We start from the raw sequence: 21,535 nt of genomic DNA on the forward strand, positions 1-21,535 counted from the left end.
ATGGGTTTGCTGTCATGACTGTGTTTGCAGCTGTGGCTCTGACCTGGGTCCAGTTGAGCCCCTCCAGGGCTGGGACACACAGCCCCGCGGAGCCCCGCCTGGCTCCCTGCATCTCTGGGCGGATGTGTGCCCAGGCGTGGTACCCTGCTGTACTGTCAGCGTCTGTTCTCGTGCCTCCCTCGATGGTGATCTCCTGGAGGGCGGGTTTGCATCTCACTTGTGTCGAGCACAGACCCCGCCCATCATAGGTCTTCTGGGTGCTGGGGAATATTTGCCGAATGGGCCGAGGACGGCTTCTGACCGCGACGCTCCTGCCCTTGAACCTACCTGCCGCGCGGCCTTGAGGTCAGCACCTTCCCTGCTAGGCCTCTGCGTTCGTTCTCACCTATGCAAGGAAGGTGCCAGCCTAGAACCATCTCCAGGCCTCCACCCAGCTGACGAAGCTGTGATTTCCTGCTTCTGCGACTCTATGCCTCTTATTTTGTGACCCTGGACTCAGAGTTTTCCAAGGAGATCCTGCCCCAGACTTTTTAGTGGGGAGAGGAAGAGCTGCTGGGCCGTCAGGGGTCAGGGCGAGAAATAAAGCCTCCAGGGGGAAACAAGTTCCCGCCAGGACTGCAGCACGACATCACGGCGACTTTGCCAACATGCAGCAGAGTGGGCGGTAGGGACCAGGCTGCCAGGTCCCTCCGGGCTCTCAGCTCCGTTATGAATCTGTGACTCTGCTGAGCTGGGACTATCTCTTGGAAAATCATTTTAATAACTGAGCGGAAATGGAATTAAGGATACGGCTGCCAGCTGGCCAGGGCTGGGTGACGCTCACCCAGTGGGGTGTTAATTCAGCTCTGCTAATGTTGCCTATTGATTATTTCTGATTAGATCCCCTTCAAGCATCACTCCTACTGTGCTCCTAACGAGTGGGCCTTTGGAGAGGTGGGCTTCTGCAGAAGGGGAGGGGACCAGAGGGGGAAGTAGGACCGGGCCAGCGTCGGGGATCAGGGGAGGCCTGGGGAAGATGACCAGTAGATGCGATCACATCTAAACAGCGACCTGGCCCCGGACTTAAGGTCCTGGGTTGGATGAGTCCCAGCCATGCTCTGGAGGAGTTCCTCATGCTTCCACAGAGAGAAAGTGGTCCACAGAGGGTGTCACAGAAGAGACTTGTAAGCTCCAAAGTGCCAGGTACTTGTGGGCTTTCTGTTATTCTCTTCCAGTCCACAGACCACAGCTAGGTTTGTTTACTCACGATGGTGGCGGGAACTATGGCCTGGGGAATTCCAAGCAGTGGCTGATACACAGTTTAATTCTTCTGGCTTGAGGTCTGCAGTGTGTAATCCCTAAGCCCCAACTTCATTCTGAGAAATCCCCTTTGCTAAGGCTCTCTGGATTTAGTTGGAGAAATGTCAAGTAAAAATTCAAATTAAGTTGGAGATTTAATGACTTCAAGTACAGGGCGGGGACGTACTGGGGAGCCTGGACGCACATGGACCCTGGGAAGGCCAAGGCGGACAGCACGGTGGCTGGTGGACACATGTGGACCCCGGCGAGAGCTGAGCTTGGTTCGTTCTGAGGTTTTCCTTCCTCCCCTCTCCTCACCACACCTGGCCTCCCTCACTGTTGTGTTCCGGGACCAGGGTGACAGATGCTAACATGTCTTCCGGCCTCCAGTCCTGTCCTCATCCTTCCACTCCACCCTCTTCAAGCACGATGGCAAATCTGAGCGCCGCTCCCCTGCCGAAACCCTCCAGTGGCTCCTTGTCACCGGCGGGTGATATTTAAAAACCCCTTGAAGGCTCAGGGAGGCTCTTGAGCTCCGGCCTCTTCTGCTTACGTCCCCCGCCCCAGAGCCCTCCTCCCTCGCTCTGCTCCAGCCCATGGGACTTGCACCAGCCCTGCTGGACCCCAAACCGCTTCCCCTTCCTGACAGCCGGGCTGCTCCCCTCCCACCTTCCCCTTATGCTTCAGTCCTCAGACCCTGATTAGATCCTGTGTTAAAACCCGGCTGCCTCTACCCATCCTCCCCCTGCAAACCCAGGGGCAACTTCGCCCTGCTCACCTCTCCCCTCCGCCAGCATCTGCACAGAGCCTGTCACTTCCAGCCCTCTCTTTGCTAGTAGCTCCTTCACTGGCTCTGAGCCCCTGGGTAGCGTATTGCTTGGCAGGATGGCATGTATGCAAAGTTTCATGGAAAGTAGTTTAAGCTATTGTCAACTGAAAAAAACAAAAAAAAAAGCACAACCTAAAAGTTGAGAATTATGTTTTATTCGGCAGACTTACTGAGGACTGAAGCCTGGGAGACAGCCTCTCAGATGGCTCTGAGGGACCACTCCAAAGAGGTAGGGGAGAAGCTAGGATATATAAGAATTTTTGCAAAACAAACCCCCAAACCAGGAACTGGAACATCAAAAGATTACTGCTAACTCAAAAAAAGAGCAGAAAAAACAAAACCAGACATCTCAAGTTAATGAACTTAGTGCTTTTCTATGTAAGGGAAGAGGCAAGAGTCTGGGCTCATAGAAGTCGTTTCTTTGACATGTAAGTTAATTATCTAAGGCCAGGGTCCTGTTTTCCTCCGTCCTGAGATACCCTCAGTTGGGCTGCAGTGGCTGATAGCTTTATGGCTGCAACATCCTTTGTTCACTGAGATGGCAGGTGACATTCTTTGTATACGCCATCATGGTAGTGAGACAGGCTGGGACCTGGGACCCTTTGCTGGGACCTTGTACTCTTTGCTGCAATGCTTGCACCTGGACATATCTCTCCTTAAGCAACAAAATACAAAGAAACTGTACGGGACTAAAAATAACCAGTGCATGCTCAGTTGGGGCAAATTCTGGACCAAAAGATACGAAGAGACCAAAAAACCCGCCACTTTTGAAGAGTCTGGAGCAAAAGCAGGGTACTGCGCATGCCCCCTGCACACAACACCACCTAAGGAGTGGGCGAAACACCTAAGCCACCCCTCTGGCCTGACCCCTGGACACAGCCCTACCCTCATCCCATATGGGGAACAGGCTTGCCCCCCATCGGGGACACAGCAAGCAAGGGAACCTGCCGTTTGTTCTCACTCCCCCCTGCTTCAGCAGGGGCCCCAATAAAGCCTTGCCTGAATTTCCTGTCTGGCCTCTGGTCAATTTCGATTGATTAAGGAGGCCAAGAACCCTGGTCGGTGATAGTCGGACGATTGGGAAGGGAGTCAGGGATGAAATTGGAATAGGCGGAGTGTGTGGATTCGTGCGTGTGTGTGTGTGTGCACGCGTGCTCACGTATGTGCTATAGACCAACAGACACAGGCTGATGGGGTGCAGCACCTGAGCCCCAACTCTCCCCTGAGTGTACGGATCACCCACACTGACCGCTGTCCAGGCCTGGTAATGAGAGGGTCTGCAGTACTGGGGAGGTCTCAGAACCCTGTTAGGCCATCTGCTTCGCTCATGACCAGCTGTGTGGACAGAGGCAAACCTTTGAAATGCCCTTAAGGAATCCAGACAGAGGGAAGATTGTGGGTGGAGACAGAGGCGAGAGAGCAGATCTGAGGAGGAGTTCACACACAGGTGGGTTTTCCACTTTCTACTACTCCATGCCATTGTTAATATTGGTAATAGTAAACAATTTTTTAAGAGGTCTTTTAACTTCTAATTAAATAAGAATTTCTTGTGGGGGGAGTCCAATGATACAAGGATTGGTATTATTTTTTTTCTTAGTACTTACCAACCAAGTGAGTTGAAAGAAATAATCCACCAATGTATTATCAGTAAAATAACAACATTAAAGGAACACTTTCAAACACTAAACACACACCAAATAATACCCCTCCCAAAAGAAGCACAATATTATTATCTTTTACAAAAATTATTTTAAAATTACTTTTTAAAATAACAAAATAAATAAAACAAGTAAAAGGAGAATAAACAAACAAATAGTAAAAATAAAGAAAAACTCCCCAGGAGATTCAACGGGCATCCAAAGCTGAGAACCTCAAGTTGGAAGCCTCGCCTTCCTCGTGCAACTGGGGTGGAGCGGTAGGGGGGTCGTTTCTGGGAAAGCAGCTCTCCAGATTCTACCACTGTAATCCCTGCAATCCTGGCCGCCTACCTGTAGGTGGAGGACATGCTGCCGGGTCTGCTCATGAAGACTCAAAGCGGTGATGCTCAGAGAGTAGAGGGAATAGGGCTTAAATTACAGCAGGAGAAAATTGGGTTAGATCAACCAAAGTGGGCCAAGGCTCCAGAATGTCTGGGCACAGACTGTGACGCCTGCGGTGACAGCAGCCTGGGAGGTGTTCACAGGTGGCTTAGCGGGAGCTGCGGGGCTCTGGAGAGAGCAAACAGCCTTCCTGGAAAACAGAACGCGGAGAGTTGGGAAGGCTGGCCGTGACCGCCACGTACGTGGGCTGCAGTCTCCTCATCTGGGACAGGAGGGGGCTTGGTGAGCCCAGCTCTGGGGTCAGCCTGGCACTGCATTTGCACACAACGGCCAATGCAGATGACCCCCTGGCCAGGCAGGGATTGAGCTGGGAGTGAGGGCGCCCCGCATGCCCGTGGGGTGGTCTCCCTTGTCTCCTATGAGCTGAGGAGGGAACCCAGACCCCAGGGGCGCCCAGCCACCGCTCAGGCTGCAGACTTCCATGCCATTGAGAGAAGGGGAGGGGTGGGGAGGGGGAAAATGGGCCTCATGAATGAAAACTGCTCTGGGAGGGCGCAGGAGACGGGGAGGAGGGAAAGAGGGCGGGGCTGGCACAGAGGAAGGAAAACGCAGCCTCATCTGCTTGTTTGTGTTTCTTATATTCAAGATGCTGACTTCTAGCATATTTTTAAATCCATCAGACGTGAAAGGCTGACTTAAATAGATCTGCAGTATGAAGCTGGTAATTTCGCTTGCCATGGTGGAGGAGCTGGCAGGACGCTGGCGAGGATCCAGCCCCTCTCCCTGCGCCAGGGAAGCTGTAGGAGCACGGCTGGCTCTCTGTGGTGCTTTTAGGCAGGTGCTTTCCCTGCTTACTGGGGGAGGGCAACACAGGCTGCGGGGGAGGGGAGGGGGTAGTGGGAAACTGAACTCGAGATGTGAACTGGCCCAACATTCTCCTGGGCCAGGGGAGCCTCCTGGTTTAACCCATCCTGACCCCCTGTCACATACTTATACTACATACTCTCACTTCGACCTCAGCTCAGAAGAATCCTAGACTCTTGGGGTCAGTGGGCTGGAGGTGAGGGCCTGGCAGCTCATGGTATGTAATTTCTCACCTGCATTCCTTAAAGCAGAACCTCAGCATCTGCTTGAATGCCTCTAGTGTCGGAGAGCTCGGTACCTCACGAGGCAGCCTGCTCCTTTGCTAGACGGCAGTCACTGGGTAAACTTCCCTGGGATGACGCGAAAGCCCCGTCCTCTGCGTTGATTAGTCCTAATCTTGTCCTCTTGGCATGATGCCAAAGTCAGCCCCTTACCCCTGAAGACGGTACTCAGCTCCCTCCCCCAGCCCAGTGCTTCTGTACCAGTGCCTAGTCCCCTTCCCATAAACTTACCCCATAAATCTCTGCAAAACCAAAATATTTCTGGGTGCTAAATTAATGTATTTCCTGTTGTAGGAATGCATATTTTGCAATGCAACAAAATTCCAGGAATGACAAAAGACTCTGTCATTCAATTTTGTTGTCATCCAGCCCACTCTGGCCCCTACCCTGGGGCCAGGCTATGCTTACCGTTGGCCTTCAGTGTATGGAGGTCCCCTCATCCCCAGGAGCTTGTCTCCAGGGAGAGGCGCCAAACTCCTAAAGAGACGGGTGTGCACAGGTGGGCAGGGGCAGCAAGGCCGGCAGAGTGCTCTGGGGGCGTTCACTCGGAGCCCTGCAGGGAGGGGAGCCTGGGGTCGTTGTCCCGGTGTTTTTTTTTTTTTTTGCGGTACGCGGGCCTCTCACTGTTGTGGCCTCTCCCGTTGCGGAGCACAGGCTCCTGACGCGCAGGCTCAGCGGCCATGGCTCACGGGCCCAGCCGCTCCGCGGCATGTGGGATCTTCCCAGACCGGGGCACGAACCCTCATCTCCTGCATCGGCAGGCGGACTCTCAACCACTGCGCCACCAGGGAAGCCCGTTTTTATGATGCGTCGGTGTATAGTTGTGGGTTTCCAGGTGTTTCCTCCCCTCGGCGCCCTGAAGCTCAAGCGAGCTGGTCTTCCTTTCGCGCTCCCCCATCTCCTGACACAGCCCCACACAAACACCGGGTGTTTTAGTGCCTCCGTGGTGGCACCGAAGAGGATCCGTCCTTCACTCATTCACGGAACATAAACGTTTGTGAAAGAGCTTGTTCAAGAAATGCATTGTGGGAAAATAGACACAGCATACAGTGACAATTTGAACCATTTTCAAATGTACAATTCAGAGGCATTAAGTACAGTCACAACCGTGTGTGCAGCCGTCACTCACTGCCCCCCAAGGCCAGAACTTGGGCCTCATCACAAAGTGAAAGTGTTTCATAAACCGTGAGGGTAGAGATGGTTCGATTGGGAGTGTGGTAGCCGAAGTCTTGTATCTGCCCCTCCACCCTCCTGGTGTCTGTTACGTGCCAGGCCCTAGGAAACACAAAAGTGAACGAGACCTGAACCCTGCCAGGGGGAGCCTGGAGCCTGGAGGCCGGGCCCCCGTCCACCTTCAACGCAGACGGGGGAGGTACAGAGCGTTCTTAGACCAAGTGTCTAGCTTGGAGGAATGCAGGTCTTCCTGGTTTTATTAGCCTAGGGAAATGGGAAATGCTCTTGTGTGAGACTCCAGCTGCTCCCAGTACCAAGACTTGAAGGATTTTCTCTCTTGCCTATTGTGTTTTGCTCTGGTCTCTTCACAGGAGATAGATGTGATAACTAGTTTGCCTAGAGATTTTCAGTTGACTAAGCCCTGTCCCCAGGGTTCTCATTTGACCTACACACGCCTGGTGACGGTAGTCGGGCAGAGAGAACTCTTTTATAGCCTGGGAAGCTGGGGCTCAGAGCATCAGGCAGGTCCAGGTTCTGCCCAATGCCACAAACTTGTATGTAGGTTCTCACTCTGCACAGGTCTTTAGGGGCTAGAGAAAGCCTTTGGGAGAGGCACCGCCTGGGTGAAGGTGGCTGGTTCCACACCAGGAAAGAAGAGGGCCGGGCAGGGAAGTATCTTTTAATGCTCAGAGGCACGGAGCCCAAGTCAGATTGAGCTGTCGAGCTGCCAGTGGGAGCCGCGGCGGCTGCAGGGTAATGAGACAGAGGCTTTGATGGGCCTCACACTGTCTGAAAGGCAATCAAACCGCAGCAGCTGGAACGACCCTCAGCGCTTTGTGTTAAAGCCGGAAGCAGCTCCTCATTGGAGCCAGCGGGCAAACCCCATGGGTCTACTAGGCCACAGGGGTCCAGGGGTCCAGCGGAGTGATCCACCGAGTGGTGGGCCTTGCTCTCGACACACGATGCTCTGCTCTTAACTGGACCTTTAGGCAAACACTGCTGGCCAGACACTGTGCCCAAAATGAGGTGACAGAGGTGAATGTTCGTCCCTCAGGGGAACGGTCCGTGACACTGTGCATAGATAAACCCCACACCCAAACTTTACAGAACAGCCTGGCAACCCATGGACTGCATGCTGGATCACCCCAACCCTCTGCCCGTGACCTAGCTCTACACCTGCTCGTTGAACCCCATTTCCACAGTCACATGACGCCAACTCATTCTTATGCCCCTTGAGCACCATGTTTCAATTCTTCTTTCTGAGTCAAAAAAGATTCCATCCCCTCTCTCCATGTTCTTTGGGCATTTTTGCTTAGGAGGGCAGTGTTTTTATGTGTAGTATGTATTTTTATAGGTCAGATGGGTGCAGTCATAATCACTGTGATAGCACAGGCCTCACTGGACCTAGGAGTCCTTATTTTGGGGGAGTGGAATCTCCCAGTGCTGTGACAAGGGCCTGCAATGACCACTTCTGGATCAGAGCCCGAGCCCTGATAAAGCCGCAGCCCTTGGAGGGGATCAGTCCCTGGACCTGACCCAGTCCTGCCCAAGGATGATAAATGGCCCAGCCTCACGAGCGCTCCTCAGGCTCCACACTGAACTCAGGTCCTCTGCCACGCACCGTTCGGGTCCTTCCTAAACAGGGCACTTTGATTATGTGCCCTATTTGTGTGAAAGGTAGAGCTATGGTGTTCTTTGTTACTGCTGCTGCTAATTAGCATGTCTATTAATAGAAACATTCATAGTTAGGAAGTGGGGAGGTCTAGAAAGCTCCCTATCCTGCCGACCAGCATCATCCTCACCCCACCAACACACACCCCAGGATAAGGAGGGAGGGAATAACTAACGAGTATGGATTTTGACTGAATTGGTTGGAATTTGTAGAGCCACTTTCTGTTCCCCAGAATGACAGGAGGAGAAATAGCAGGAAACCTAGGGCCAGTCAGCAACAGGACAGCTGAGTCATGGTTTTTGTATGCTTATATACTGTGATTTCATTATTTTGAAGTAATTAAACTGCTTTTTAAATAAGCTTCTGATTTGCAGTCTTCCCACACCTATCCCTTGTGAGTGAAGCTTTGTGGAATGTCTGGATTCCTGGCAGGAGGGGGAACACTGCGTGAGGATTTCTGGCCTCCCTTCATTTCCCCAGGGAACTGGACACCTCCTTGAGCGGCTCATCTTCAGCAGGGCAGCCAAAGGCTCAAGGTGGAGGGGAGGGTTTCTCAGATCTAAACAACTTCTGATTTTAAGGTCCCTCCTCCAATCTAGAAGAGAAGAAAGACTTTGGGGGGGAGGTTTGGGATGGGGCTAAGGAAGGAGACCAGAGTCCTCGCTATGTTGTGTGAAGTGGGAGAAAGAAAGCAGGGATGGCAAGCAGAGCTTCATTTGTGCACAGGGCAGAGGGCTACCAGCGTGAGGTCTTTGAAATTTTAAATCCAGCTATTTAAAATATGTTCAAAGACCTAAAGGAAACCATGTCTGAATAACTAAAGGAAAGTGTGAGAACAATGTCTCACCAAATAGAGAATATCAATAAAGAGACAGAAATTATCAAAAAGAATCAAACAGAAATTGTGGAGTTGATAAGTACAATAATAAAATTCACTAGAAGTACAATGAAAAATTCACTAGAGGGTCCCAACAGCATATCTGAGCAGGCAGAAGAAAGAATTAGTGAGCTTGAAGATAAGGCAATTGAGATTATCCAGTCTGAGGAACACAAATAAAAAAGAAAGAAAAATGAACAGAGCCTCAGAAACCTGTGGGACACCATCAAGCGTGCCAACATATGCACAGTCAGGTTCTATAAGGAAGGGAAAGGGAGAGAGAAACAAAAATAATATTTAAAGAAATAATAACCAACCCCCCCCAAATTTGATGAAAGCCATTAATTTATGCACCCAAGAAGCTCAGTGAACTGCAAGTAGGATAAACTCAAAGGGATCTATTGTTAGACACATAAAAATCAAACCACTGGATGACAAAGACAAAGAACTTTGAAAGCAGCAAGAAAGAAGCAACTCATCGCATACAGAGGATCCTCAATAAGATGAACAGATGATTTCTCATTAGAAACCATGGAGGCCAGAAACAGTGGGATGGTAAAGTCAAAGTACTGACCGGGGCGGGGAAGAAACCCTGTCAGTCAAAAGTTCTATATCTGGTAAAACTATCTTTCAAAACTAAAGGATAAATTAAGACATTTCCAGATAAACAAAATTGAGAGAGTTCGTCTCTAGCAGACCTGCCCTACAAGAAATACTACTGAAATAAAAGGACACTAAATAGCAACTTCAGTCAACATGAAAAAATAAAGAGCACTGGTAAAATTACATAAATAAATTAAGATGCTATAAATGTATTTTTTATTTGTAACTCCTTTCTACTGACTTAAAAGACAACTGCATAAAGCAATAAATACAAATCTATGTTGATGGGCATAAAATGTATAAAGATGTAATTTATAATAATAACAGGGAGGGGGGAATGGAAACTATACAGGAACAAATTTTTTATACTATTGGAATTAAGTCATTATTAATCCAAACTGTTGTAAATTGAGATATTAATGGTGACCCCCAGGGCAACCACCAAGAAAACAAATAAATTATACATAGTAAATAAAATTACAAGAGAATTACAGTTGTATAGTAGAAAATAACTAATACAAACAACAAAAGAAGGCAGTAGTGGAGGAATAGAGGAACAAAAAGGACATATGAAATACAGAAAAGAAATAGCAAAGTGGCTGACACAAATCATACTTTACCCATCACATTAAATATAAACAGATTAAACTTTCCAATTAAAAAGCAGAGACTGGAAGAAAAGATTTAAAAACGTGATCCAGCTACATGCTGTCTACAAGAGAACCACTTTAGATTCAAAGGCACAAATAGGTTGAAGGTAAAAGGGTTGAAAGTAAAAGGGTAGAGAAGATATATCATGCGGAAGATGTATCAACCAAAAGAGCTGGAGTGGCTGTACTAACATCAGACAAAATAGACTTTAAGGCAAAAATTGTGACTAAAGACAAAGAAGCACATTTTATGATGATAAAGGGTCAATTCCTCAAGAAGAGATACAATTATAGACATACAAGTGAGTGAAGTCAGACAGAGAAAGACAAATATCATATAATATCGCTTATATGTGGATTCTGAAAAAAAGAGTACCAGTGAACTTACTTACAAAACAGAAGTAGAGTTACAGATGTAGAAAACAAACTTATGGTTACCAAGGGAGGGATAAATCAGGAGACTGGGATTGACATATACACACTACTATATATAAAATAGATAACTACTAAGGACCTACTGTAGAGCACAAGGAACTCACTCAATACTCTGTAAAGACCTATATGGGAAAATAACCTAAAAAAGAGTGGATATATGTATAGGTATAACTGATTCACTTTACTGACCACAGCCCCTCCTTGTCAGCACCTATGTGTCCTGGGCACTTCACACGCACTGCCTCCCGTGATCCCTAAACATCCCTGTGAGGTAGACATGGAAACCTCCCGTCTACAGACAGACAGGAAACCTGCTTAAGGGACTTGCTCAGGGTCATGCCAGCAGCAAGGGGGTGGAGCTAGGAGGCTTTTCTGACACACGGTGCTAGGCTCTGGGCCGGGCTGGCGGCCACTGGGGTTGCTTCAAAGGAATGGGGAGGGAAGGGGCAGCTGAGACCCAGGGACACAGAACGTCTGAGTCTCTCTGAGGTCCCTCTCTGCCATTTTTTTTTTCAGGTGGGGTTGGAGAAGGAAGCAGCAGAGGCCTAACGACCCTTCCTGCCCCTCTTTCTGCCTGGATCTTTGCGGGTTCGTGGGGATTTACCCAACATGCCGGAAGGCCAGGCACTAGGGCCAGCCCACCCTGCTCGAAACCCAAGCCAGGGACTACTGTCTGGGTACACAGGCACCTGTGGGCTCAGGGAGCCCCGGCTACAGCCTGCTGGCCCCATGAGTCCCGTTGACGTCTCTGTTTTTTGTCAGAAGCGGGAGAGCTTGTTCACTTTCTCCACGCTGTCCCCTCTTCTACCTGCCCTCCACATACAGACACACAGACATCGAGAGCCACTTCTGGGTGACCCATCCCACTATGAGACCGTCAGCAGTGCCCTCTCTTAGGGAAAGGAGCTGCCTGTGGGTCCCTGCACACCCGGACTGGGGGCCAGCATAAGTTAGACACAAGCCCTCTGAACAGGAAGAACCTGAAGCGTGAAACAGCCCACCCCTTATTTTACTGATGCGACGGGGGCCCGGGAGGGAGCAGGCTTGCCCAGGGTCCTGGGCACCTCCTGATGCCCAGTGCTGGCTTTGTCCCCCACTTCTGTGGGCTCCCAGGGGCCTACGAAGGCTGGACGAGAGAGAAAGTCTGCACGCGGCGGCTGCCGCTTGCTTGTGGCCCATGGGCTCTGACCCTGAGGCTGGTTTGGGAAAGAGGCCACAGGAATACCCTTGGGAGCTCTGGCCAGTGGCTTTCCCTCCCGCCCCGTGGTCGGGCTGGCTGTGTGCAGGTGTCTTGAATCATCTTCTTGGAGGCCCGTGGATACTCTCTGCTCCCTTCCTTCCTGCATGCCCCACCGCACATGGACATCACCCAGTTTCCTACGGGGGGCCTGGGTCTAGCCCTAGAATGGTCATAGGCAGTGATATTTATGATCATTGCATTCAAACTCCCAGCCGGGGCAAGAGTGCCCTTGCCAACCCCCTGGACACCAGCCAGGGACGCTGGAGCGCTGCCAGGGGTTGGGACCTCACCACCTAGCGGACGGGCCCCCACACGGGCCCAGATCAGTCCCCTCCATCCAAGTGCCCTGTGCCGGGGCCCTCACAGGGCCCTCACAGGGCCCTCACAGGGCCAAGGCCGGTAGCTACCCTCTGTTCACGCTCAGACCCCAGCAAAGTGTCAACATCACAGCCACACTTTAAAAAGAAAATAGAGCCTTCTAGAAAAAAGTAACATAAAGTGAAATCAGTAACTGCGGACCTGGTGTTGGGCCTCCCTGCTCGCCTGTCAATCTGCCCTGTTAATTCATCATGTACACATTTTGAAGAGCTATTTTGAGAAACATTTAGAAGATGGCTCTTACGTAGCTGTATACCCTTATTTATACCCTCAGACATGGCCTCTCTGTTCAGCAACAGATGGCTTTGTTGCCCTGGTTTTCTTTTCGTCTCCTAGTCAAAGTCAAGCAGTTAGAAGCCCACTCGCTGACCCCAGGCGCACATTTATCACCCACGCTCCAGCTTGGCGTCAGGGGTCTGGGTGGGCGGCGGGGAGCAAAGGCTGTGGGTTTTGGAAGGCGTGGCTTCAGAGAACCCCAGGGGACAAACACTGGAGGCATGGTGGCTGCTGAGAGAGGAGAGGCCCGGAAGCTTGGGAAGGAGCAGGACCAGTGCGGGGAGAGGCTGGGACAGGATGCAGATGCCCCAGTGTGCTCTTCTCAACACCCGCGGGCATCTCGACGTCCACGAAGCACCTGCCAAGGGTATCCCACTGCCATCCAGAGAACAGGCTCCGAGGCCAGACCAGCTGCCCCAGTGCTGTGGCTTTGGCCTACAGGAAGCAGCAAGTCTGCCTTGCTTAGTTGCCATGGCAACCTCAGTGCCGAGGCTCCTAAGGGCAGGGGGCGAGAAGGGAGGTGGGAAAGGCACGTGGTGGCTTCTCTGGAAAAGCCCATCTGTTGTCTCCCCAGGAAACCAAGCTGGGGGGAGAAACAAGAAAGGAATAGGCAACTGGGTCTAGACAGAGAAGGGGGAGAAAGACCCCAAGAGGCTCCAAGAGCAGCTTTCCTGACGGGATGTGTTTTCCTTCCTTTGGGGTGGGGGACATCGCTGACAAGGATAAAGGTCTGGGTGGGCCCTGGTGAGGGCATCTGTGCAGGAGGCAGGGTAGGCCCTGTGGCCTCAGGCCTGGGTGGGAGTCCTAGGGGACCTGTATCAGCCGCAGCAGGCTTTCTTCTTGGCGGGGCGGTCAATCTGAATGGTGTCCTCCCTCACTGTGTCTTCTTGTTCCTTGAGGATCCTGGGAGAGGGGAAGGTAGAGTGTCAGCAGCAGAGAAGCTGCTAGGCACCTCAGGTTACAGGCCATCTGGGTCATGAGGAGGGACCCACCCTCCCCAGAGCATCAGAGAGTCCTCCAAGTCTCCCCCGGCGAGCACAGGTGCACGACTATAATTTGTAAAGCCAGAGTGTAGTCAATAGCGTCCTTCATAACACCTCCTCCAGGAAGTCTCCCCTGATGCTCTGATAGCATGTGGATCCTTTCTCCATTATAGCCCCATCACTGGGTGTAATGCACTGCTTCTGTGCTGGCTCCCTCAGCAGAGGGTGACGTGCTGATGGCAGAGACTGTATCTTTTGTCTCTGCAGCCTATCACAGTACCCAGCACACAGCAGAGGCTCAGAAATTATATTTATTGGTTATTAACTTTATGGTGGGGCTTCCCGCATGAGCACAGCTCCAGATTAACTATAAGAGGTGAAGGATTAAAAATAGCATTAAGTGTCTTATCCCTGCTTTATACCTTCCAAGAGCTTTCACCTGAAGCATGTCTTCTGATTTTCACAACCACCCTTGAGTGGGCAGGGAAAATACAATGGATGTTCCTATGCTGGGGGCAAAGCTCAGAAAGGCAGGGTGACTTGCCCCGGGAATCAGTGGCAGAGAAAACCCTAGAATTTTCCCCATAGCTCCCTACGTCTTCCACAACTCCAGCGCCTCTCCAGTGCATTGAAGAAGTTGTCCTGAGCTCTTAGTTACTCAAATAAAAATATTTTTTAGATGCCCCAAGATGAAGGCTGAGCACAAAATGAGCGCTAGTCAGTATTTGCCGGCTGGATGGATGGACAGATGGATGGAGGGAGGGATGGATAGATGGATGGAGGGGTGGATGGAGGGAGGGGTGGACAGATGGATGGGGGGAGGGATGGACAGATGGATGGAGGGGTGGATGGATAGATGGATGGATGGAGGGAGGGGTGGAGGGACAGATGGATGGAGGGGTGGATGGAGGGAGGGATGGATAGATGGAGGGAGGGGTGGATGGATGCCTAGATGGATGAACGAGTGAATTGCCCAAGGATTGAGATGGGGCTTGTGTGGTTCTGTTTCTTTACCCTCAGTGTAGGCAGAGTGGGGCCGATCTTTTGAGTGCTGTCCTCTCGGGTGCCTCTGTGTCCCCCACCGCAGCCCCTCTCCTTGGGTTCCCCTCCCCCTCCCCCAGGAGCCCACGGTATAACCCAGCTGGCTGCCAACTAATCCCTGCTAAAATAGTAGCCAGCATCGAGGGGCCTCTGATCTGACCCTTCCCAGGAGGATTTGCATTTCAATAGAGGATCGCTGGGAAGAAGGCAGGCTTTACGGCTCAGAAGACTGCAGTTGGGGGGCGGGCGGGGTGACAGGCAACGAGGCTTTCTCTTTGTCACTGTGTTTCGGGGGGCTGTCCCTCACCCCTGGGGTCCCACACAAAGGCCTAGGCCTCCAGCCGCTCTACCCAGATGGCTCAGATGGACAGAGGGACCGGCTGAGTGGTGTCCCTTTACCTGGCCAGATGGAGCACGGACTCTTGGGTGTTGTGACCGGAATAGGCACTGCATTCGTAGAAGATCAGGTTGTGCTCCTGGAATCAGAGAACAGAGGGCATGAAGGAGAATATGGGGGGGGGGGGGCTGGAGGGAGCCATGGGGGGCATGGGAGAATGCCCCTCTGCACTTACCACACCCTCACTTCCTTGTGTCGTCCCCTCCCCACTCTGTACCAGGTTGATTTCTGTCCCTCCTGCTCCCTGACTGATGCAGGCTCTGGAACTATCTCTCAGGGGAGCCGTAACAACTATAAAACAATAGGACCTACACTGCTGCCTTCGTGTTTTACACTTTCTGGAATTGCTGTCCGGGATGTACGGGCTCCTTTCTTTTCACACCAGCCTGTGATGCAGGCCGAGACACAGAGGCCAGGGTGGGCAACATCCATCCCACTTTACAGGCAGGGAAACTGAGGCTCAGGAGGGTACGAATGGCGGGTGGGCCTGTTTGGGTCACAGCGGGGCTCCCAGCAGCCTGCTTTCCCCAGGACACGGGCACAGTTAATTCATACACCAGTTAATTAATACGCCGCTGCCCGCGCCATCCGCACTGGCTCCACAGGACAATTGTCCATCCCTTTGCTAGGCAGAAGCTGGACTGTGAGAGTGGAGGTAGGGGTGTCGTGGCCAAGGCCCATCTTATTCCACTTGTCACTCCCATTAATAGGTTTCCTGCTTCCTTAATGACAATGCTAATGGCATCTGGCATGAGCCCTGGAGGCTGACGCCCTGGGGGGACGGGTAGCTGAGTGCAGACACTTCTGTGGTTGCAGATCAGGAGGCCCCGCGAACGCTGGCCCAGCTCCATCCTCTGCCTTCACCTGGTCTGGTCCCTGCATGCCTCGGTTGGGCCCTGACTCCCCTTCCATCTGTGGAAGGTTTAAGGTTCTGTGTGGGTGCGGGCAGCATGCAGGACCTAGAACTGGGAGATGTGATTTGCCTTCCAGCTTCGAGTCCTGACCCCACCCCTGGGGCCGGGTGAGAATTTGAATAAATCACTTAACTTCTAGGAGCCACAGGGTTTTTTTCCACTAGAAAGGAAGAGAGAAAGACAGAAAGACAGAAAGACAGAAAGACAGAAAAAGAAAGAAAGAAAGAAAAGAAAAGAAAATGGGATGACAAACTAAAAACACAGGTCTGCACTTCCTTAATCAAAAACCTTGGATCCAGATGCATTTTGGAATCCAGAATTTTTGAGTTTTAGAAAGTGAATACTTGTCTATAATACATATTATTTAATAGCCTCTGTGGATCTGGGATAGCAGGCTATAATCAAATATATTAATAATTCTTCAGTGAAATATTTGAATATTTATTCAAAGTGAGGTAAACAAAACCCATAAATAGCCTCACATCGGTTCCGGTCAGGATTTTTCTGCCAAACGCAATGCAAAAACCTCTGTGCTCAGAGCTCCTTGGACTGGGAATTGTGGATGCAGCCCATGGACATGCAGCTGTGGGACTCTCTTCTTCCTTTTTCCCTTGAGTTTCACCACCTGTGCCTGCTTTCCTAGCCTCTGAGGTCCTGAGTCCCTGTCTGGAGCAAAGCACACGGAGAATTATGGAATCCTGGGGCTGGGAAGCCCTATCTCCCCAGACACACAGTTCCCCAAAAACCACTCTGAAGCAGTAGAGGAAGCAAGGAGCGAGCATGGCTTTTGTTGCTGCCTGATTGCCATCACGCCGCGACAGTTCCCTGCTTGGGCAAGAGGGTCGATGCTCATTTTAATGGCTGGCTTTGCAGTGCCCGCCCTGAATTTATCTGGAGTTTGCAGCTTGGACGCTCAGTCTCGGTAGAAAGGATGGATGCTCTAACAGAGCTGCCCAAGGAAGAGCACGCTGCCCGACAGGCAGTGAGTGTTTCATCCCTGAAGGCAACCAAGTAGGGAAACACAGATGATGGGATTCAAGGATCAGCTGGGGGACTGAAATAAGTAACCTCCTACTATCTGAGGATTCATAGTTCTGAGTTCCAAGGAAGAGAATCTGGGAAATTCCCCACACCTGAGTCAAGTTCTCTGCGGAAACTTCCACGTGCGGCAGCTGGACCAGCCCCACGATGCCAGGACACCACCCAGCCCGCCTGCTGACTTCACAGGGGGCTCCCAGAGAAGGTTCCCACTCCGGCTCTGGGGTGCATGCCCGACTCCCCTTGGGGTCCCTCCCTGTCCAGAGAGACGGGGATGCTCGCCCCTCACCTGGGCCAGCTGCTCTCCTCTGGGGTGCATGCCCGACTGCCCTCGGGGTCCCTCCCTGTCCAGAGAGACGGGGATGCGCGCCCCTCACCTGGGCCAGCTGCTCTCCCAGGCCCCGCGGCACTTCCCGCTCCTTCTCGTTGTCAACTTTGTTGCCCAGCAGAAGAACGGGAATGCGGTCTCCCACAGCTTCCTGCGGAACAGATAATCCCCCAACTGAGAGAAGCATCCTTAAGGAGAACCGGGAAGGGCAGGTGGAAACACTGGCTGCAAAGACACAAACTAGCTTGCGAACCCACTGCTGCCATGAAGGCTGGTGGTAGCAGAGTCACCCCAAAGCACAGAAGGGACCACCATCTCCCAGAGCCCCAGTTTGCCGGGCTTCTGCAAGGTGCTCAAGGCTGCCTCTGGGTGCCTCCCAGCCCTCTCAGTGCAGGGACCCCCCTTTTACCCCGCTCCCCGTGACCTGGCACTGGGAGCAGGCTAGGGCACAGCTGGCGCTGGTACAATAGGTGTCCGTACGGAGCCCCCGAGGGCATCCCCAGGTGATCAGACTTGATCGATGTGACCAGAGTGAACACGGAGTTGCTCAAGGGGCTTTTGAGGAGGCCCAGGGGCTGCACGGTCAGCAGTGTACCTCTGGCGGCCTTGAACTGGGCACGTAGCTCCCCGAGGGCTGGGTCCACATCCGAGTCACGGTCTTGGGTCCACAGCACGTGATCCGTGACTGTCATGTGCCTCCCTGGAGGTCACCCCATGGGGACCCCTGTCCTGGGTGCCCTGGCTCTGAAGGAGCCCTGATCTGCAAGAACGGGAGCCACAGCAGTCGCACTTCATGGGCCAGAAGGACAGGTTTATTCCAGGGCTCAACCCTACTTACTCCTCCAGGGGCTGTCCTGTGTCATATCAGCCAGGGGCCTGCACCCCAGGGTGTCTGCACCCAGGGCCCCTGAACCCTAGGGTCTTTGCACCCCAAGGTCCCTGCACCCCAGGGTCCCTGCATCCCAGGGTCCCTACACCCCAGAGTCCCTATATCCCAGGGTCCCTACACACCAGGGTCCCTACATCCCAGGGTCCCTACATCCCAGGGTCCCTACACACCAGGGTCCCTGCACCCCAGGGTCTTTGCACCCCAAGGGCCCAGGACGCATAGCTACTGAGTGAGTCAATATGGTAATGTTCACATTTACGCAGGTTATTTTTGCTTTGTGAGATGTTTAATTAGGGGCTTTTAATCATAATTTGGTAATAAATAGTTATTCACTGCAGCTCTGTTTCACTAAGTAGAGAAGGCCGTGGGACACCAGAAGCCTGCCGGTGGCTACTTTCGCCAACAGTTCGTCTGCTTTACCCTGGACCCCATCAAATAAATGTCCACGGTCCACCTGACAGGCCACCTGTTTTGGGTTTAAACAGCATCACATTCGAAATGAAGCGCCCATGGTTCCTCAATCTACACATTCATTTTTTTTTATTTTATTTTTTTTGCGGTACGCGGGCCTCTCACTGCCGTGGCCCCTCCCGTCGCGGAGCACAGGCTCCGGACGCGCAGGCTCAGCGGCCACGGCTCACGGGCCCAGCCGCTCCGCGGCCTGTGGGATCTTCCCGGACCGGGGCACGCACCCGCGTCCCCCGCATCGGCAGGCAGACTCTCAACCACTGCGCCACCAGGGAAGCCCCACACATTCATTTTTATTGTAGTTCAGTAGTGAAAAGCCTCTCACGTATTAAATGAGAACGTTAAAGCTCAGAGAATCCAGGAGCACCCGGCGAAGTCAGCGCTCTGAGCACCCACCCTTTAGTGCACGGGGCCACCTTTCTCTAATCCTTCGTTCTGAACTACTATTTCCAATGACCTCTCTGCTATTTAGTGTCTCATTAACCGGAACTCTCTAAAGGCAGTATTTCCACATATTCGTGGTGACGTGGTCATGAACATTCGTGACGATGACTCAGAGGCCCAAGATCGTACAGTGCCCTCAGCAGGAGACTGACTTACGCACATGGTGGTGGATGTGTTGGGTAGACTTGGCCACATTCCAGTTATCTGCAAGTAAGAAACCCACTGATGGCTACGTGCGTGGACCATAAGGCTCCCTCTTAACTGGACTGCGGGTACTGGGAACACCCTGCTCCCCACCTGTGCTGTGCCGCAGAAACTTGCGTGAAGAGTTTTTCACAGAAAAGGAAGAAAAGGGGAAGAATCAGGAATGTGGGCCAGAAGACTTCCTATTTGCAGCACACGCGCGCGAGAGATATTTGTAGATTGATGTGTGAGGAATGACTAAGGCTGGTGGGATTTCTTGACATGGAAATGCTCTGAAAATAAGAGCATCAGACTTGAAATCCCAGGGTGGGATTCTAGCCTGGAACCTGGTATTACTTGTTACGGGCAATGGCTTGTTCCTCCCTTGTAAAGGGGATGCCAGGTCCTGAACGACCAAATAGGATGAGGTAGGAACAGTCAGCCCAGCATCTGGGCCCCGCACCATGAGCAGCCGGGCTGCCTCTTGGAAAAGGAGAGGCAGTCTTCCTTCCTAAAGTGCTTCCTGGCTAAGAAAATAAAAATAAAAGAGCTTAGAAGGAGCAGGAAAAAAAAGCTCAGGCCCCAGCTGGAGCGGTGGTTTTCTGCCCTTTGCAGTGTTCCTCTCTTATACAGACTCTCTGGACCCCTCGTTTCCCCTCCCAGGGCCCTGGCCTGTGCTGATGTAGGAGAATCAGGCCTATCTCCAAAGACGTGGCAAAAATAAGTGAGAACACACATAAGGCCAGGGCGTGTGCTACCCGTTGCTGGCAGCCAGGCACCCTCACCACGGCCCCAGGTCACCCTTTGACACAGGAGGCACTGGGGCTGGGCTGGGGGCTTCATGGTCCTCTCCGACTTGAACCTCGAGACGTGAGCTTTTTGCCTACACTTTACATCATTCACCTACTTAACGAGGGTGTTGGCCTGTCCGCTGCTTGGACAAAGGGGCTCATAATTATCCACCAGATGAAGCCACACTTACTTTTAAAAGTCCAAAGGGCACCTCCTTTGGTGACTAAGTCTAAGGCCACCCAACGTCTGTAGACATTTTTTTTTTGCGGTATGAGGGCCTCTCACTGTTGTGGCCTCTCCCGTTGCGGAGCACAGGCTCCGGACGCGCAGGCTCAGCGGCCATGGCTCACGGGCCCAGCCGCTCCGCGGCATGTGGGATCTTCCCGGACCGGGGCACGAACCCGCATCCCCTGCATCGGCAGGTGGACTCTCAACCACTGCGCCACCAGGGAAGCCCTGTAGACATTTTTATAGATGTTGCTGAAGTCCCATGGGCACACCAGGTCAGAGGGACAGGTCTGAGGGCAGCTCCCGGGCTGGGCACAGGCTCTGTGCAGGAGGCCCAGGCTCTGTCTGGCTCTGCCACGTCTCTCCGTGGGACCCACCCGGATCCCTCCTCTCTTCCCTCCCTCTTCCCTGAGCTGTGAGGTGGGCTCCAGAGCTGGTCTGACACACAAGCAAGTCTCTCCACCTTCCACCACTTCAGTTACCTTTCTCTGAACTTGAACTTCGTGGAAGACAGACTTGCTGAAATTCAAAAGATTCCCCGTCTCTGACTTTCGCTTACAGAAGCTGTCAACTCAGAGCAAGGGCTGGCTTTCAGCTCAGGACATGCAGCTGTTGCATTTGGTTGGTTGCTGTGTGCGCGCGTGTGCGTGTGTGTGCGCGTGTGCGTGTGTGTGTGTGCGTGTGTGTGCGTGCGTGCGTGTTAATATCTATTTGTTAGGAGGCAAGAAAAAGCACTTAGTGCTGCTATTTCTCCAGAGGCAGAACAAAAAAATTTCTCAGCACATTAAAGCATGCATTTATGCTCAGAAGAAAATGACTGCAAAATTATATATTGGGGGTTTCCATATTTATCCGCCCCCCCGGACGATGAGTCAAAACAAGGTTTATTTGCGTAGTTCGTTCTCAACCGCCAGCACTTTGAGCTCAGCTCGGAACGTGGGGAAAAGGAAAATCAAACCGCTGTTTTTTGCCGTGTGCTGTACGTTGTCACCGGTGGCAAAGATCACAGAGTGAGAGCCAGTCAGCCGTCCAGGAAGGGAGAGGAAAGCTGCAGAGCTACAACAAGAGGCTGCGTGAGATTAATCTCCATGGTTTTTTCTGGCTCAGAGGCACTGGTCCTGCTGGTTGATGACTTGGGTCAGATGCCACTTCCTTGATGTACAGGCCTAACAGGACAGTGCTCCTGGGGACGACAGAAAGATCCAGACGAGAAGCCAGGACTGCAGACAGTGCGG

The 21,535-nt window shown here is 52.2% G+C and overlaps 1 protein-coding gene across 4 annotated transcripts in view; it reads right to left on the reverse strand.

Annotated features, from left to right (window-relative positions):
* Positions 1-12,397: 12,397 nt before the first annotated feature.
* The window catches only part of CRACR2A (calcium release activated channel regulator 2A), a 114,925-nt gene continuing 105,787 nt past the window's right edge, over positions 12,398-21,535 (reverse strand). For 2 of the 4 annotated variants that reach the window (XM_027093179.1, XM_027093180.1), the window contains exons 17-19: positions 17,346-17,447; positions 15,019-15,095; positions 12,398-13,498 (exon numbers count right to left, since the gene is read on the reverse strand). In XM_027093179.1, the coding sequence (XP_026948980.1) occupies positions 13,414-13,498; positions 15,019-15,095; positions 17,346-17,447 (264 nt within the window). In that variant the 3' untranslated portion in view covers positions 12,398-13,413. Of the gene's footprint in view, positions 13,499-15,018; positions 16,597-17,345; positions 17,448-20,949; positions 21,484-21,535 lie in introns of those variants that run through there. The other 2 variants (XR_003430015.1, XM_027093181.1) reach the window with 2 other exon arrangements.

Source organism: Aethalodelphis obliquidens, unplaced genomic scaffold (genome assembly GCF_003676395.1).
Source record: "Aethalodelphis obliquidens isolate GAN/ISIS:26980383/991018 unplaced genomic scaffold, ASM367639v1 scaffold83, whole genome shotgun sequence".
Classification (NCBI taxonomy): domain Eukaryota; kingdom Metazoa; phylum Chordata; class Mammalia; order Artiodactyla; family Delphinidae; genus Aethalodelphis; species Aethalodelphis obliquidens.